Raw genomic sequence first — 16,541 nt, 5'->3', positions numbered from 1 at the left:
CCGGACTGAGGCCCCCTCGAGAACAGAACAGATGGTATTAGCACAGGTCGATCGCCAGAATGCCCCAAGCTGCAAAGATAAACCAGAGGACATATGTCTTCAGGGACCACTCATGACTCAGGGAAAAATTCCTGCTGGGAAGGTCTGCGAGATAATTCTACACCTGGGCAAGTGGTCATCTATCAGAGTGATCCTCTCCTCAGTGGAGAACTGCTACTGCCTGATTGCCTCTTGGCAGAATACCCTGGAGTATGTTCCCCCTTGCCTGTTCACATAATACAACACGGTGGTATTGTTAGTATGTGAACCACTGAGCCCTGATACAGTCCCGAAAAGTGCAACAGGCATCGTAGATGGCCTGAAGCTCCAGCACATTGATATGCAGTGAGGCCCCTGTTCCCATTACAGACTTTGAACTTTCAGCAACCCCAGATGCACTCCCCAGCCCATCAGGGAAGCATCTGTGACAGACCTGGGTTGTAAGGGCCAGACGAAGGGAATGCCCTGACAAACATTCTCTGGAAGCGTCCACCACTGCAAGGAGTCCAGGACCGGTGGAGGGAGACGGACCAATCTGTCCAAAGAGTGAAGAGTCGGATAGTAAACTGTCCTGAGAAACATTTAAAGGGGGGAAAGATGCAACCTTACAAACTACCAACTGCATGAAAGTGGACATGCGGCTCAAGAGCCTCAATGCACAACCCAGCTGTTGTGGAAGGCTGAGACTGCAGACTGCGGTAATGGTGGCAAATCGCCTGAAAACGGCCAGTTGACAAAAACACTCCCGAACTTGTAGAGTCTATTAGGGCCCCAAGGAACTCAATTTTCTGAGTGGGAACCAAAGTTGACTTCCCCATGTTTAGGATGAGACCCAGATGGTCAAAAATACGCAGTGTAGTGTTTATGTGAAAAAGGACTACCTCTCTGGACCTGCCCCTCAGTAACCAGTCATCCAGGTTTGGGAAGATGTAGTTCCTTTCTTCCTGAGGTGCCATGCAGTGCCCAGGACCATGCATTTAGTAAAAACCCGAGGGGCAGAAGAGAGGCCAAAGAGAAGAGCCATATCTGGAAAATGACGTTCCGCTATGACAAGTCGCTGCATGGAAGTCAGCATCCTGAAGGTCCACAGCAGCAAACCAGTCATTCTGAGACACCATGCGGAGAATAGTTGATAGAGTGACCATTTGGAACCTCCTGTACCTGATATTGTTGAGGCAGTGAAGGTCAAGAATGCGTCTTACCCCTCCTCCCCTTGGATTTGGGCACCAGAAAGTACTGGGAATAGAAGCCCTGACCCCGGCGTTCCAGCAGCCAGTAGAGAGAGAGAATCTGCACGAGGAGCAGTACCTCATGAGAGGGGTCCCTGGAGAGGGATGGAGAGGAACTGGATGGCACAGCCCAATCTGATGGTCCTTAGGACCCAGCTGCTGGTGATCAACCTGCAAGCACTAAGAAAGCGAGGCAGCCTGTCCCCAAACAGAGGGGATGGGGACAAGGAAACAACGACATGAACCCTGCTCCAGACCAAGGAGTCAACATGGGTGCTTGGGTGGCACTGGGGGAAAGCGTGTTGACTGGCCAAACCCCAGACCCGAATGCCTCCTCCTCTGGGACCTCTGCACCTTTCTGGGGTAGTCCCACTGTTTCTGGGGAGGGAAAGGCTGCCCAAATGTGCACTGCAGACGATGCTGCTCCTGACGACCACTGTAGTGGCATCTCTGCACTGCTAGCGTATACCCCCCAAAGACCACAGGGAAGCCATAGAGTCCTTGATGGAGTGCAGTCTTGTTCAAGACTGTCTTGTTCAAGAAAAACACTCGGCCATTGAAGGGCAAATCCTCTATGGCTTGTTGCACATGGGGAGCAATGCCCGAATTCTGCAGCCAGGACGCCCTTCTCATGGTCACTGCCAAGGTCAAAAGCATCCACGATGTCCAGCGTGGACTGCAATGAAGTCTTAAGCTATCAAGCACTTTGGAGAGAAGTGCCCGGAATTCCTCAATGGAGGCTTTGGGCAGCTGGTCTGCAAACTTAGAGATAGCTGTTTAGTTCACAAAGTCCTATTTGGACAGCAGTGCCTGCTGGTTAGCAACTCGTATCTGCACGGAGAAGGAGGAGGTGCAAATCTTCCTTCCCATCACATCCACCCGTTCACAGTCCTTATCCTTTGGAATGGACTTAAATCTGCCCTGCCGGTTCCTATTGTTCACCTTGGTTACGACCAGGGAATATAGGGCTGGAGAGGAATAGAAACCCTCAAATCCCTGCACCTGAATGAAGTAGTGTTTCTCCAACACTTTGTAGTAGGCAGTACTGAAGTTGGCATGCTCCAGAGCGCACTGTTCCTAGGGAGGACGACTCTTCCAGGGGCAGATAGGTAATATCCAACAACGTATAGGTATTCTCCTGCAGGAACTCCGCTTGAACACCCAGGGAAGAAGCCAGACCACACCGCAAAACGTCCTGCTATGCCTTGAAATCCTCTGGTACTGAAAGAGGAAGATCCAGGCACCTGGGAATCGTCTGAGACAAAGATGGAGTGGTTAACTGGGGCCATGCCGGATTGTGTTCCAGGACTGATGGGCCTGGACGGGACAACTCTGGAGGCTCTGCAAGGGGAAGGCTCACAGGTACCTGGGGCTATGGTGAATCAACAGCCACCATCACAGACCTGCCCAATGATCTCACCTTAGAGCAAGATGAGGAGAGGGACCTCTGGATCAAGGAGCATCCGACAGATTCCATGGAGGCCACTGGTATGGATAGGGGATTGGTGGCCAGTAGGTGTCGGGCCAGGGGACCCCATCCTGTCTGCAAGACAAGCGCCAATCCTGGTACCCATATGGCTCCATGAACGGACCCCGATGCAGGTCAGGTGATGGACAGTGAGAGAAGGAAGATCCCGACCTGGACGCCAAGGAGTCCAAGGCTTCAGGGGATCCAGGTGGCACCTGCCCTGAGCATGTGAGCAACCAGTCTGACTCACCTGTAGCCCAGAATGGAGAGGGAACTGGGGCCGAGAGTGGAAACAGAATCACCGGCACTGAGTTCGCCTCCATAATGTCTGGTGCTGGAAGCAGTGTTAACCCCAAAACCAGCAGTGGTACCGAGGTGACTGAAGGTGCCAAAGTGGAGAGCGACAAGTGCGCGCTGACAACAGGGATGCCAAAGTTACTCCTGGCACCAAGGAGATCCCTTGTGATGAGCCTGGTCCCAGCCCTAGCCCCACTTCCACTGACTGTGGAAGGGAAACATCGGTGTGTGGTGCTGACAGACACACAGGTCCATCAATGGCTATTAGCCGACGGGCAGGGATGGTGTACCGAGCCTCTGTTTGCCAGAAGCTGGGAATGGGCAGCAGGGGATGGATCACTTGATGATTACCTGTTCTGTTCACTCCCTTTGGAGGCACCTGGCATTGGCCACTGTCGGAAGACAGGTGTGACGTTGCACTCCATATGTTTTATGGAAATATGTTTATAAGTGTGAATATAATGTAACTGGAATATGCTTTATGCAAAAGGTCTCTTGTAAGGTATCATTACAAAGCTTATAATCTACTGAGTGTATTCATCCTATTTGTATGAATGTATCATTCTTGTATTTGAAGCTAGAAATACGAAGTATTACTCTGAAGTCCTACTGTGACTATGCAAAGTGTGGGCCATTAATGGTGGTTTAGAATCTTGATGGCTCCCATTGACCAGGACAATTGGTTGTAAATGGTTCTGTTTACTTGTAAGCCTTCCTATGTTCATGTGAGTCAGGCCGGAAAGAATGGAGGCTTGGGGTCTCACAGGACATATGACCATGTCACCTGGTACTGGAATCCATCTTAAACCTGGTGCTTTTCCATTTAGGAGGGGTAGGGACCCAGAGAGACAAAAGATTCCTGCCTTGTGCCAAAGCCATAAAAGGGGATGGAACAGGACAAAGGGGGCTGCAGTCATGAGAAATCCCCTAGTTACCACCTGAGCTGCAACTAACAAGAACTGTACTGGGGAAAGGATTGGGCCCAGACTAAGAAGGAGTCTAGTCTGTGAAAGAAGGTTATTGGAACATCTCTGAGGGCGAGATTTACCTGTATTCAGTTTCTAAATTAGGCTTAGACTTACGTGTTTTGTTTTATTTTGCTTGGTAACTTACTTTGTTCTGTCTGCTATCACTTGAAATCACTTAAATCCTAATTTTTATACTTAGTAAACCCAGAGTAAGTGATTAATTCCTGGGGGAGCAAACAGCTGTGCATATCTCTCTATCGTTGTTATAGAGGGTGGACAATTTATGAGTTTACCCTGTATAAGCTTTATACAGAGTAAAACAGATTGATTTGGGGTTTGAGTCCCATTGGGAACTGGGTGTCTCGGTGCTGGAAATAGGTGACTTGCTGAGCAGTTTTTGGTTAAAGTCTGCAGTTTGGGGGCGTGGACCAAACCCTGGGTCTGTGTTGCAGCGGACTAGCGTGCCTGGCTCAACAAGGCAGGGTTCTGGAGTCTCAAGCTGGCAGTGGAAAACGAGCTCAGAAGTAATTCCAGCAAGTCAGGTGACAGTCCCAAGGGGGTCTCTGTGATCGAACCCATCACAACAGGAAACTGGGCAAGATGGACCTTTGGTCTGACCCAGTATGGCCATTCTTATGTTTGGTGCAGCAGCCTGCCCAGTCAATGGGCTATAAACGATGCAGCCCTGGCAAAGTCCTGGACCCAGGGAGAAGTTGGGACAGAAAAGCAGAGGTCCATTGCCACTTACTATGCCACTGGCGCAGAAACAGCCAGTGCCATCATCACCCTCGTCGGTACTGGACTCAACAGATGCCATGGGACCAAAATTGGAGACAACAGGACAGGGTCTCTGACCTCCCTGTGCAGTAGCGGGGAGAGGTTGACGGAAACTGCTCCATTGCATCGTTTCGATCCACACTCCTTCTGGAGGAGGCAGACAAGTCCCCACACAACCTGGAGCAGCCACGATCAGTCTTACGAGACCTCTTGCTTGGCACTCTCAGAGGGAGCGACTCCTCCATCTCTTCAGAGAGGCGCCAGCTCCAGAGTGCGAAACAGCAGCACTCAGAACCTGAGGGCAACGTCCGATCCCACGTAGGCCTTGGTGCCGAAACAGGCCATGTGGCCTGTTCAAGCAGGGGCTGCTTCAGACCAAGATCTCTCGCTACCCGAGTCCGTTTGGTGAATGATTTGTGAACTGACCACCACTCCTTGCCGTGGGCTTTGTCTAAGCACAGCAAGCTCTGTGTGTGGGGATCGTTGCTGGGATCACTCCCCCACACGATGGACAATGTTTAATCCCTGGTGATGGCATCACAAGGGAAATACTGAAACTAATGCTAACACACATCACACTAAGGGCACTATTAAGTAGACCCAACTGGAGAAAAGCACTAAGACATAGTGAGGTTAGGAGCCACACAGAGCTCCGGACAGGAAGAAGGAACTGAAGGGGTAGAGGCAGCGCTGCCTGCAATAGCCAGGGGAGGGACTATCAGCATGAGGCACGAGTGCCACCTTCTACAGGTACTGCTAGGCTAAATTCTCCAGCTCTGGTGCGCTGGGTGCACACACACCTATGTGGAATACATGGATGCATCTGACCAAGGAAGACTGCTGCAGAGACTCTACCACAGGGTATCATATTGCCTCTATATAAATCTATGGTATGCTCACATCTTGAATACTGCATGCAGATGTGGTTGCCCCATCTCACAAAAGATATATTGGAATTGGAAACGGTTCAGAAAAGGGGAACAAAAATGATTAGGGGTATGGAATGGCTTCCATATGAGGAGAGATTAATAAGACTGGAACTTTTCAGCTTGGAAAAGAGATGACTAAGGGGGGATATGATAGAGGTGTATAAAATCAAGAGTGATGTGGAGAAAGTAAATAAGGAAGTGCTATTTACTCCTTCACCAAATGAAATTAACAGGCAGCAGGTTTAAAACAAACAAAAGGAAGTATTTTTTCACACAATTCATAGTCAACCTGTGGAACTCCTTGCCAGAGAATGTTGTGAAGACCAAGATTATAACAGAGTTCAAATAAGAACTAGATAAGTTCATGGAGGGTAGGTCCATCAATGGCTATTAGCCAGGATGGGCAGGAATGGTGTCCCTAGCCTCTGTTTGCCAGAAGCTGGGAATGGGCGACAGGGGATGGATCACTTGATGATTCCCTGTTCTGTTCATTCCCTCTGGGGCACCTGGCACTGGCCACTGTCGGAACACAGGATACTGAGCAAGACGGACCTTTGGTCTGACCCAGTATGGCCGTTCTTATGTACAGCAAAATTAATAGGCAGCAGGTTTAAAACAAACAAAAGGAAGTACTTCTTCACTCAAAGCACAGTCAACCTGTGGAACTCGTTTTCAGGGGATGTTGTGAAGGCCAAGAGCATAACTGGGTTCATAAAAGAATTATCTAAGTTCATGGGGGACAGGTCCATCAATGGCTAGTAGCCAAGATGGTCAGGGATGCAACCCCATGATCTGGCTGTCCCTCTGACGGCCAGAAGCTGGGTTTGGACAGGGGATGTATCACATGATAATTGCCCTGTTCTGTTCATTCCCTCTGAAGCATCTGCCACTGGCCACTGTCAGAGACAGGATAGAGGGTTAGATGGACCTTTATTCTGACCCAGCCTGGCTGTTCTTAGTACTGGTCAGAACACACATTGCAGAATTAGAGGGAGTTCAGAGAAAGGTGAGGAGAGTTAGAGGCCTGGAAAAAAACACCTGAAGAGAGAGCCCCCAGCGCGATCGTCACACAGCTAGAACACAAGAAGCTGCTAGTTACTAGGGGTCATGGGGGGAGCAGGCCAGGGGAACCCCCTGCCGCTGGGTACAGGTTTGGGTGGGGAGGGTGTAAGGCCCAGGAAAGAGCTTACTGGTACTGGGGAGAGGGAGGGGTGCAAGGCCTGCCCACACTCTCCCATTGCCTGGTGTTAGGGTGGAGCACACGAGGCCAAGGGAGCCCCCCTACCTGCTGGATGCCGAGGCAGAGGTAATAGATGCTGTCTGGCTCATAGCGCTCGCCGTTGGGCCGTGTTATCTCCTTGACGAACTGGGCAAGACCATAGTTGAGCTCAGCAGCTGTGCAGGCCAGGATATCCTCTTTGATACGCATGGGCTTAGCTGCAGAGACAAGCAGATCAACCTCAGGCAAGAGCTCTTGGGGGGTTGGAGTGCTCAGCTCTGACAAGGGAGCCTGGCTGCTGGTGTCAGGGACGCTGGACTCAGGAGCTCCTTGGACAGGCTTCCCAGGCCCACTGGGCTCCGCAGCCTGATGCTGCAACCCCTCCCCAGCAATCCCTGGGGCAGAGGTAACACTTACGCCCAAAGCGCAGCTCCTCTCCCTTGCTGGACTCCCCGCCGGCGTACTTTGTCTGCACCCAGCATTTCCAGGCATTCACTCCATATGAATAATTCAGTCCTGTGCAGCTCGGCTGGCTGCTCATGGAGTCCCGGGAGCAGCTTTCGGAGAGCACCAGACGCTTCTGACCCTGCAGAGACATGCACCGTAAGGCTGGGAATGCCAGAGCACACGGGTGCACAGGCAGGTGTTCCTGACAGTCCCAAAGGTTCCCAGAACGCCCACAGACTCATAGAAGCGTAGGACTGGAAGGCCTCTCCAGAATGCCCACGACAGTAATGGTTAGGGGAACCAGCTGTGAGACCAGGCTCAGGTGCCTTGTTAGCATGTTTGGCATGCAGGAACACCCCATTATCACAGGGTATCACAACAGACAGGTGCAGGCACTGCTGGGGCAAAGGACCAAAACCTGCTACCAATGAGGGCAGACCGGGGGCAGCCACGGAGCTATCACCAAAAGGAGACAGCCAACCATCAGACCAGCCCTCTCCCATGCAGCAGGAGCTGCAATATTGGCACTAATTCAACATGTTAACAGAGGCTGTGAACTCCCACAGCAAAGCTAAAAAAGCCTAGAAGCTCTGAGGGCCAAAGCTCTTCGGGTCAGGGAGATCAGTGATATGCTCAGCTGAGCATTTGATCTTCACACGACATTCCCAAGGTTTGTTTAGTACCCACAAAGCCTGGGAGCAGTACAGACACAGCAACAGGCAGCCCTACACCCTAGAACAGGCTGACTACTATGTTCAATTGAACTCAGGGCCCCTCTGCAATTAGAGACGAGTAGCCTGGCTCCTTCAGAAGGAAAATCTACATCAAAAGGGCGCCTAGCTGGACACAGAACCATAGAATCGTAGGACTGGAAGGGACCTCGAGAGGTCATCTAGTCCAGTCCCCTGCCCTCATGGGAGGACTAAGTATTATCCAAACCACCCCTGACCAGTGTTTGTCCAGCCTGCTCTTAAAAATCCCCAATGATAGAGATTCCACAACCTCCCTAAGCAATTTATTTCAGCGCTTAACCACCCTGACAGTTAGGAAGTTTTTCCTAATGTCCAACTTAGATCTCCCTTGCTGCAATTTAAGCCCATTGCTTCTTGTGCTATCCTCAGAAGTTAAGAAGAACAATTTACCTCCCTCCTCCTTGTAACAATCTTTTATGTACTTGCAAACTGTTATCATGTCCCCTCTCAGTCTTCTCTTTTCCAGACTAAATAAACTCCGTTTTTTCAATCTTCCCTCATAGGTCATATTTTCTAGGCCTTTAATCATTTTTGTTGCTCTACTCTGGACTTTCTCCAATTTGTCCACAGCTTTCCTGAAATGTGGCACACAGAACTGGACACAATATTCCAGCTGAGGCCTAATCAGCGCGGAGTAGAACGGAAGAATTACTTCTTGTGTCTTGCTTACAACACTCCTGCTAATACATCCCAGAATGATGTTTGCTTTTTTTGCAACAATGTTACACTGTTGATTCATATTTAGCTTGTGATCCACTATGACCCCCAGATCCCTTTCCGCAGTACTCCTTCCTAGGCAGTCATTTCCCATTTTGTATGTGTGCAACTGATTGTTCCTTCCTAAGTGGAGTACTTTGCATTTGTCCTTATTGAATTTCATCCTATTTACTTCAGACCATTTCTCCAGTTTGTCCAGGTCATTTTGAATGTTAATCCTGTCCTCCAAAGCACTTGCAACCCCTCCCAGCTTGGTATTGTCCACAAACTTTATAAGTGTACTCTCTATACCATTATCTAAATCACTGATGAAGATATTGAAGAGAACCAGACCCAGAACTGATCCCTGCGGGACCCCACTCGTTATTCCTTCGAGCATTTTTGTGAACCACTGATAACTACTCTCTGGGAACTGTTTTCCAACCAGTTTTGCACCCACCTTATAGTAGCTCCATCTAGGTTGCATCCAAGGAGAGAACCTGGCATCCGGGCTGCAGTCCATTCAGTGGCAAAGCTCCCTTGCACAGCCCACCTCCTGCCCCCCATACGGCCCGAACTGAGACCAGAACCCCACAGGGTTCAGCAGGCAATGTCCACCAGCTGCCCTGGGCTGCTGCAGCCCCGCATACGCACATGCAGTGCTCACCTTCCGGATGGTGCGAGGGAGGTCTGGATCTGTGGATACATCATCTGGCCCGACCAGGCCACAGTCAAAAAGGAAATCCACACTGGGGTTAATGTCCAGAGGATCTGACGGGAAACAAGGCAGCACAGGAGGGTTCAGGGGTGTGGGATTTCGCCAGCCATGCCATCCCCCCAAAGGGACAGAGCCAGCCAGGCTAATGTGGGCATTACCCACGGATCCCCCCAGGGAGATCTCCTAGCCCCAGCCAATGGCAGGCAGCAGCACTGACAGCACCAAGCCATAGTGCATGATAACACCTGGGCCTCTGAAAGAATTCAGCAAACTAGCCTCTTGAGAGGGGTTCCCCTGCTGTGCCATGGTCCCAAATGATCTCCCTCTTCCAACGCTGCGGCCAGGCCGCACCTTGCTGTAGACACGCTCCCTCAGTCTCATGGCACTTGGCTCATTGGAGTCTCCCACTCTGCTAAGTACTCCAGGGATCTCTGACCCACACCTGCGAGCCAATGAGCCAGGAGTGAGCAGATGCCTGAGAACAGCCCCCTTCTCTGCTGCTCCTTCCAGTAGGTCACTGTCCCAGGTCACCCCAGAAGGGGCCACCTTGGCTGCCATGCTGCGTTCTTCCCGACTGAGGGAAGGTGCCCTGGGCAGTGGGGGAGGAGAGTGGGGAGCATCACCACAGCTGCCTGGCTGCTGGTTTGCAATGGGACATGCCAAGAGGCAGGCTCTAGTCCCCCCTCCCCCGTGGCTTTGCAGAGGAGTTACTGCTTCCGAGGCTTTCCTGGCCCCCCTGGGCATCTGGGAGCTGGGTTACAGCCCCCAGTGGAATTGTCTGCTCTATTTCCTGCCCATGCTTCTGGCCTCCGCACATTGGATCACTCTGCTGTTTATTCAGCCAGATCCCTGGAGCAGATTTAGTGAAGGACAGACCTAACCCTTTCCTTGATGGTCGCCTCGCCCAGCTGAGCGGTCACTTGGCACTAGCCTTCAGCCAAGCCCTATTTAGGGGACACTGTCACAATCTAGAGCAGCCAAGCTCACTTTGAGAGACACCACAGCGGAGGCAGGAATCTCCAAGGGATCTGGAACAGCCACACCCCGCTTCGTTCCTGGCCTCACCTTTCTGGAGGTTTTGCTGCTAACTTCATCTGCGTCTCCCTGGCATTACTCCTTATTCCATGCAGTGTGGCCCTCCCACTCCCTGCCCTTCATAGGCTGCACCAGTGACCCTGACTTGCCAGGGCCCAGGGTCACTGCTGAGCCTCACTGGCTTCCCTGCAATTGTGCAGAGACACTTCAGCACGTTCACTGCCCTCTTGGCCTCTCCTCATGCTCATGTTGGAGGGACCAGCTCCACCCCCCAAACGTATCAGCCCCTTCTGCCTCTGGCCCTGTGTGCCCAGCTGGCCATTTGTTCTTTGACAAGCAACAGTGTCTCTGTAAATGCTGCCTGAGCAGCAGGGTCCCCAAGGCCGTCTGAATGCATCCCTGGGCCCCACGCAGCCTGCTCTTACTTTTGGGGAAGTCGGCCTCCAGGTCCTGGCCAGGCTCATCCAAGACATTTGCCATCTTGACAGCCATGGCTAACACATCATCTCTTGCTGGCCCAAACAGGTCGCAGTCCTCCAGGAGACCCTCCGCGCTCTGGTTACTCACCAGGTCTGCGGACACAAGAGCAGCTCAGGATACTCAGGCTCCAAATTAGCCTCCCCCACCCCCTCCAATTGGAAACAGACATAATGGGTCAAATGACACTTGCAGAATTAAACAGACTCTCTTAGGCTGAGGCTCTGTGCTAAAGTGCAGCTGACCTCCCTAAAAGCCACGCTGTGGAGCCTTCTCCAGTGCTTGGAGTGGCTCTATGGCCTCTCCCGGAGACCAAGTCAGAGGCTGCAAAGTAGGACTCAAGAAACCTCTCAGGTGACTGTTTGGGAAATGCTTACTCCATGTGCAGTGCTGCACGCCCATAGCCCGCGAGGGACAGGGACTCGCACTCCTGCCAGGAGCTCCATTTTAAAATAAACCATTTGGAAGTGAACCCAGGATGGTTAAGGAACATGTGTAGTACTCACATCCCCACCAGACAGCGCTGCAGGCACAGTTCTCTGCCAGAAACACAGCTCTTCAGGTGCCTTCTCAGTGGCATCCATCTTAGTGGTGGTGCTCCCCACAGTTAGCAACCCCCCCACACCCCAGGCTGTGCAGAAGTTGAAGCACAGACAGAAGGGCTGGCTTTTGTAGCAGCTGAGCCCAGGCCAGCTCCTGAGAGGGGCTCCAGCACAGGGAATGGCGATGAAACCTACCGCACAGGTCTGAGGATGCCTTGTCCAGCTCCTCAGCCTCTGCGATCATCTCGGCCATGGCCAGGATGTCAGCCTCCAGGGGGTTGGAAGGGATCTTCACCTTCAGCTCCTCGATGGTCTCCACTATCTTATCCGTGCTCTCCAGCGTGGTGGGCAGGAACATTGGCACAGGCACCTATCCGTCAGCAGGACAGCAGGCAGAGGTCAGAGCCAAACACGGCCTCTGCTTTGGGGCCTGCACCCGACAGCAAACTCTGGCTCTGCCAAGTGCACCCAAAGCCAGGAGGGAGGAAGGAAGGGGGGCTCAGAGAGGCCCGTGCAGAAGAGATTCAGGGGAAGGGGAGCACGAGCAGATGGGTGTGTTGCTTACCGGGACAGGCATGGAGAAAGGCACGGGTACTTTCTGGCAGTACATATGCATAGGCACAGGCACGAAGATCGGGACGGGGATCGGCAACACAATCACCTGTGGCTTCCAGTCTGCCTCTGGCACAGAACAAACGGCATGTCAGCGCCTTCTGCTGGCTGGCATGGGGACCAGTCTCTCTCTCTTGCATCCCACCTTGGTTCTATTCCTTACAGCACCCCCTGCTGGCTGTAAGTCTCTCACTCTCCTCCATATGCTGACACCCATTGCAGCGCTACCAGGTCCTGCATGCACACCCAGACATGAGCTCCCTGAACTCACAGGCAAATCCTGCATGATGGGCTATTGTTGCAAACCCTCCTCTCCTAGAGAGCCAATGGCCAGGGACACATCTTACAGTGCTAATGGCATTTAGATTGCTCACTCCCCCAAGAAGGGAATGTCACAAGCACATCAATGGCTCGCCAGGACAGACCTCTTTGGCAGTCTATGTGGAGCCCGTTGGCAGGCTGGCTCAGATGTTGCTGCCGCCCAGAGCCTGCACGTAGTCAGCTTGCCCCTCCCGCCCCCACAATGAGACCGCTCTCTGGAGTGACATGCAACAATCCATCAGCGCTGAAAATCCCACTTGGCCCTAGGGAGAAGGCACATGACTACTATTGGGATGGATGCAGCACCAGCAGGGGCTAAGCAGTGGGTATTGCTGGGGAGGTGGCCAGTTAGCAAGCAAGAGGTGCAGAATTTCCTGTCTTTCCAAAGGAAGGGGGGGGGGAGGTTGCAGGTACAGGTGGCACAGGTGCTATTTGAGGAGGAAGCTAGAAAGCGGACTGGGCCAACTTACTCTGCTCTCAGCAGAGGCAGACCACTTCTCTTTGGCTGGCACCTTCTGGTGAGTTGCTTCCACTCCCCTCCAGGCTTTCAGCACAGAAGTTACAGCCACTCCCACTCCCCTCTCAATTTGGTGCTGGGCGTTCAGTGAGTTTACACACACTCAGTAAGGAGCTTGTCCTAGTGGTCCCTGCAGCCCCAGGAAGACACAGCACATGCTCTTACCTGTCTGACATCCCTTGGACTTCACTTCTATCTTGCAGGACACACCCCGGTTCTGCATCAATGGTTTGCACATAGCAGCCTTGTTCTTCCGAGGCGTGGCTGGAACTGGTGGCGGTGGGGGGGCTGGGGACATCTGGGCTGAGGAGGCCTTTGCAGACACCTGTCGAGATCCAGAAAGGGACAAGTCTGTGTCCTGTGCTAGTGAACCCCTCTCTTCCCCAACAACCCACATGGCAAAGGCCCAGTCCTCATGGCCAGGGCCCTTCTCCCTGAAGCTGCTGCTGGTGGTGCCTCCTGCTGCCACCGTTTCAGGCAGTACCTGCAGACCCCCAGATACCCACTCCAGCACCATTCACTGCTTTCAAGCCAGACACCCAGCAGGTGCTTGTACCTACGGACACACCCCATGCCAGGGAGCCAAGCCCTGAACGGGCTGCACTGCCCAGGGGCACAGACCTGGCCAAAGGAGCGGCGAGCTCAGAGCCGGTGACCAACGAGCCCCAATCAGCAGGGAGCGTAGCACCCATCAGTCCCACCCTAGGGAGCAGGGAAGGAATTTGGTCTTTTCAGGGTCCCAGGCTTTTGCAAGTGAAACGAACAGCCACAGTCCGGGGGGGGGGGGGGGGGGGGAGAAACAGGGTGAGGGCATGCGTCAGTCAATGCTGGGAACCACTCATAGCTTTACACTGATGTGCCTTCCCACGGCGTTCATCTGCTCTCCTAGGGCCAGTCAGCCATTGCCACTTGCCCATGCAGCCATACTGCCCTCCCCACAGGCTGGTTCCCAGCAGCACACCTCAGGCTCCTCTGCCCGTGCACAGAGATGCTGTCCCAGCCTCAGATGGGGCCAGGGCCACCCTGGAAACACTGGCCAGGTCCTAGAATTTGTTACCAACTCAGGAAGCCCCCTTTGGGACAAGGGCAGCCCAAGGGCCTCCCCCAATGTGTTCCCCCTCAGGCCTCACCATATTAGTCTCTGCTTTCTGTGGGGAAGAGCCAGGAGGTTTGGGCTCGGGAGTCTGACCTGCAAGGGAAAGAGAAGAACCATGAGCACGTGCTGCATTCTTGCTCACCTGCGCTCTCAGGCTGGCGGGTCCCACTGGTGGGCCTGGACAGAGCAGCAGCCACTGGCCAGAAGAGCAGGGACTGACATGCTCTCTTCTCACTAGCCCAGGGCCAGTCCTGGACCATACTTGCCAATGTTTCTAGCCCGATGAGGTCACAAAATATTGGACCTTAAAAATCACATCATCGTCTCCACTGTTATCTTGCTCCTACCCATCCCCATCACAGCGGGTGGGCAGCAGATTCCAGACTTTTATTCCCAGCTTGACCACTGACCTACTGCATGGCCTTAGCTGAACCACTTCCCCTGCCTGTGCCTCAGTCTCCCCACTGTAAACCAGGATACACCCTTTGCAAAGTGCTTTGGGATCCTCAGGAGGAAGGTGGCAGAGAAGGTCAAATGATTAACACTACTGCCAAAATCTGCCCTGCCGTGCCCCCCAGGAGCGAGGATGGCATAGCCAAGTGCACTCTGAGACAGATGGCCTGACTCAGGGATTCTGTCTGGCAGAAAGAAGAACAGGAGTACTTGTGGCACCTTAGAGACTAACAAATTTATTAGAGCATAAGCTTTCGTGGACTACAGCCCACTTCTTCGGATGCATATACATCCGAAGAAGTGGGCTGTAGTCCACGAAAGCTTATGCTCTAATAAATTTGTTAGTCTCTAAGGTGCCACAAGTACTCCTGTTCTTCTTTTTGCGGATACAGACTAACACGGCTGTTACTCTGAAACCTGTCTGGCAGAGGTAATAGCAGACCAGGTCAGGAAACCAGCCAACCAGCTACTAACCATAGAGATGAATGGTCTCCCCAAGCCCCTCTCAGGAGTAGTTTGTTGTTAGCTCCTTCACCCACGTCTGCCAGCGTGTCCAGAATTACCCAGCAGGCATTAGACTGAGAATGCTGGTGGGCAGGGACTGCCATACACTGTACTAACGCAGCTGGAGCAGCAATGGCGTGCTCAGCTCTCCGTGCAGGCTTCAGCAGAGCCCTAACATGCTAAGGAGCGGGAGTCACAGAGGCACCTGTCCCCCACAGTGCACTCCTCCCTGAGCAGAGCAAGGAGCTGCCGATGGCCCAGCCCTGTCAGGCAACAGAAGGGCTCATGGGACCAGCCCTTCTTGGGTGCTTGACCCACACAGATCTTCTGTCTCTTTAGGAACAACAGAGAGCTGCTGGGGAAATCCGAGCACAGCCCACTTGATGGTGGTGGTGTGTGTGTGTGTGTGTGTGTGTGTGTGTGGCAAGTCCTGCCCCAAGAATCCTGCCACAGGTCTGGCAAGGGTCCCCAGCTGCAGAATCTGCAGGTCTCTTGGGGGACCTCCCACCTCTCAGCAGACAGGCAGCCAGCCCAGACAGAATGGAGCCCATAATGTGCCTGTCTCCAAGAGACCATGGCTGTCAGCAGGGAAGGCCAGGGCTGTGGGGCATGAGCTAGGCTGGGTGACAGGCATCTCTGCAGCGGAGCAATCAGAGGCCTACAGCAGCACCCCACCTGGCCAAGGAGAAAGGACTCGCTGCATGAGGGGCTGGGAACCTAGAAGGTCCCTCACAGAGCCCCACAAGCTAAGTGACCAATCCCCCATCTTCTGGGTCAGGTGCTCCTCTGAGGCACACTGTCTGGTTCGTGGGTTCCTCCTGCCATCAGGTCAGGAGCTCTCCAAGCCCCCATTTGGGAAGACTGCCATTCTGCATAGGAATGTCTGGCCGGCCCGAGAGGGAGGAAGTGCAGTAGGGCCTGTTGGAGAGCCAATCCTTCCCAGTGGGAGACTGTCCACAGCTCTGGGACACAGGTCTCCCCAAAACCTGCCCGAGGCTCTGGTGCTCACACACAGAGACTTGGTCCGAAGAAGGGGCAGTGGCAACCTGCAATTCGCTAAGCAGTTCCAGAGGCACCATCTTTCCAGAAGCAGCCACAAGGTCAAAGGGATGCAGAGCTCCGGAAAGCCACATGGCACAAGAGCCTGAAGAATGTGCCTGGGACAGAATCAGAACTGCACAAGGCTCCAGGTCTGTTCCAGGCACAGGCACTAGTTTCTTGCCACTCGTGGCCCTCTAGAGTTCTTCATCTCTTTGACCCTGCGGCTGCTTCTGGAGAGATGGTGCCATCTCCACAGCACTGGGGAAGAGGGTGTTGGTCCCAACATGCTCCTTTGTGCTGTCACCCGAACCACCCGGAGCACTGCTGGTAGGAAACGCCTTTCCTGGTTTGGGCTGCTGGAGCTGAACCTGTACAGGGCCCAACCAGAATACACATCCCTGCAA

At 53.1% G+C, this 16,541-nt stretch overlaps 1 protein-coding gene across 5 annotated transcripts in view; it reads right to left on the bottom strand.

The window, feature by feature from the left end:
- Positions 1-16,541, bottom strand: part of ZMYM3 (zinc finger MYM-type containing 3) — a 76,873-nt gene that overhangs the window by 5,976 nt on the left and 54,356 nt on the right. For all 5 annotated transcript variants that reach the window (XM_034781222.1, XM_034781221.1, XM_034781224.1 and 2 more), the window contains 8 exons: positions 14,174-14,232; positions 13,209-13,368; positions 12,159-12,274; positions 11,789-11,963; positions 11,000-11,146; positions 9,489-9,592; positions 7,344-7,512; positions 6,993-7,144 (listed from right to left, as the gene is read on the bottom strand). In XM_034781222.1, the coding sequence (XP_034637113.1) occupies positions 6,993-7,144; positions 7,344-7,512; positions 9,489-9,592; positions 11,000-11,146; positions 11,789-11,963; positions 12,159-12,274; positions 13,209-13,368; positions 14,174-14,232 (1,082 nt within the window). The remainder of the gene's footprint in view (positions 1-6,992; positions 7,145-7,343; positions 7,513-9,488; positions 9,593-10,999; positions 11,147-11,788; positions 11,964-12,158; positions 12,275-13,208; positions 13,369-14,173; positions 14,233-16,541) is intronic.

Source organism: Trachemys scripta, chromosome 9 (genome assembly GCF_013100865.1).
Source record: "Trachemys scripta elegans isolate TJP31775 chromosome 9, CAS_Tse_1.0, whole genome shotgun sequence".
In the NCBI taxonomy this organism is placed as follows: Eukaryota; Metazoa; Chordata; order Testudines; family Emydidae; genus Trachemys; species Trachemys scripta.
The sequence above is the reverse complement of the archived record's forward strand: the minus strand, read 5'-3'. Positions and strand labels throughout refer to the sequence as shown.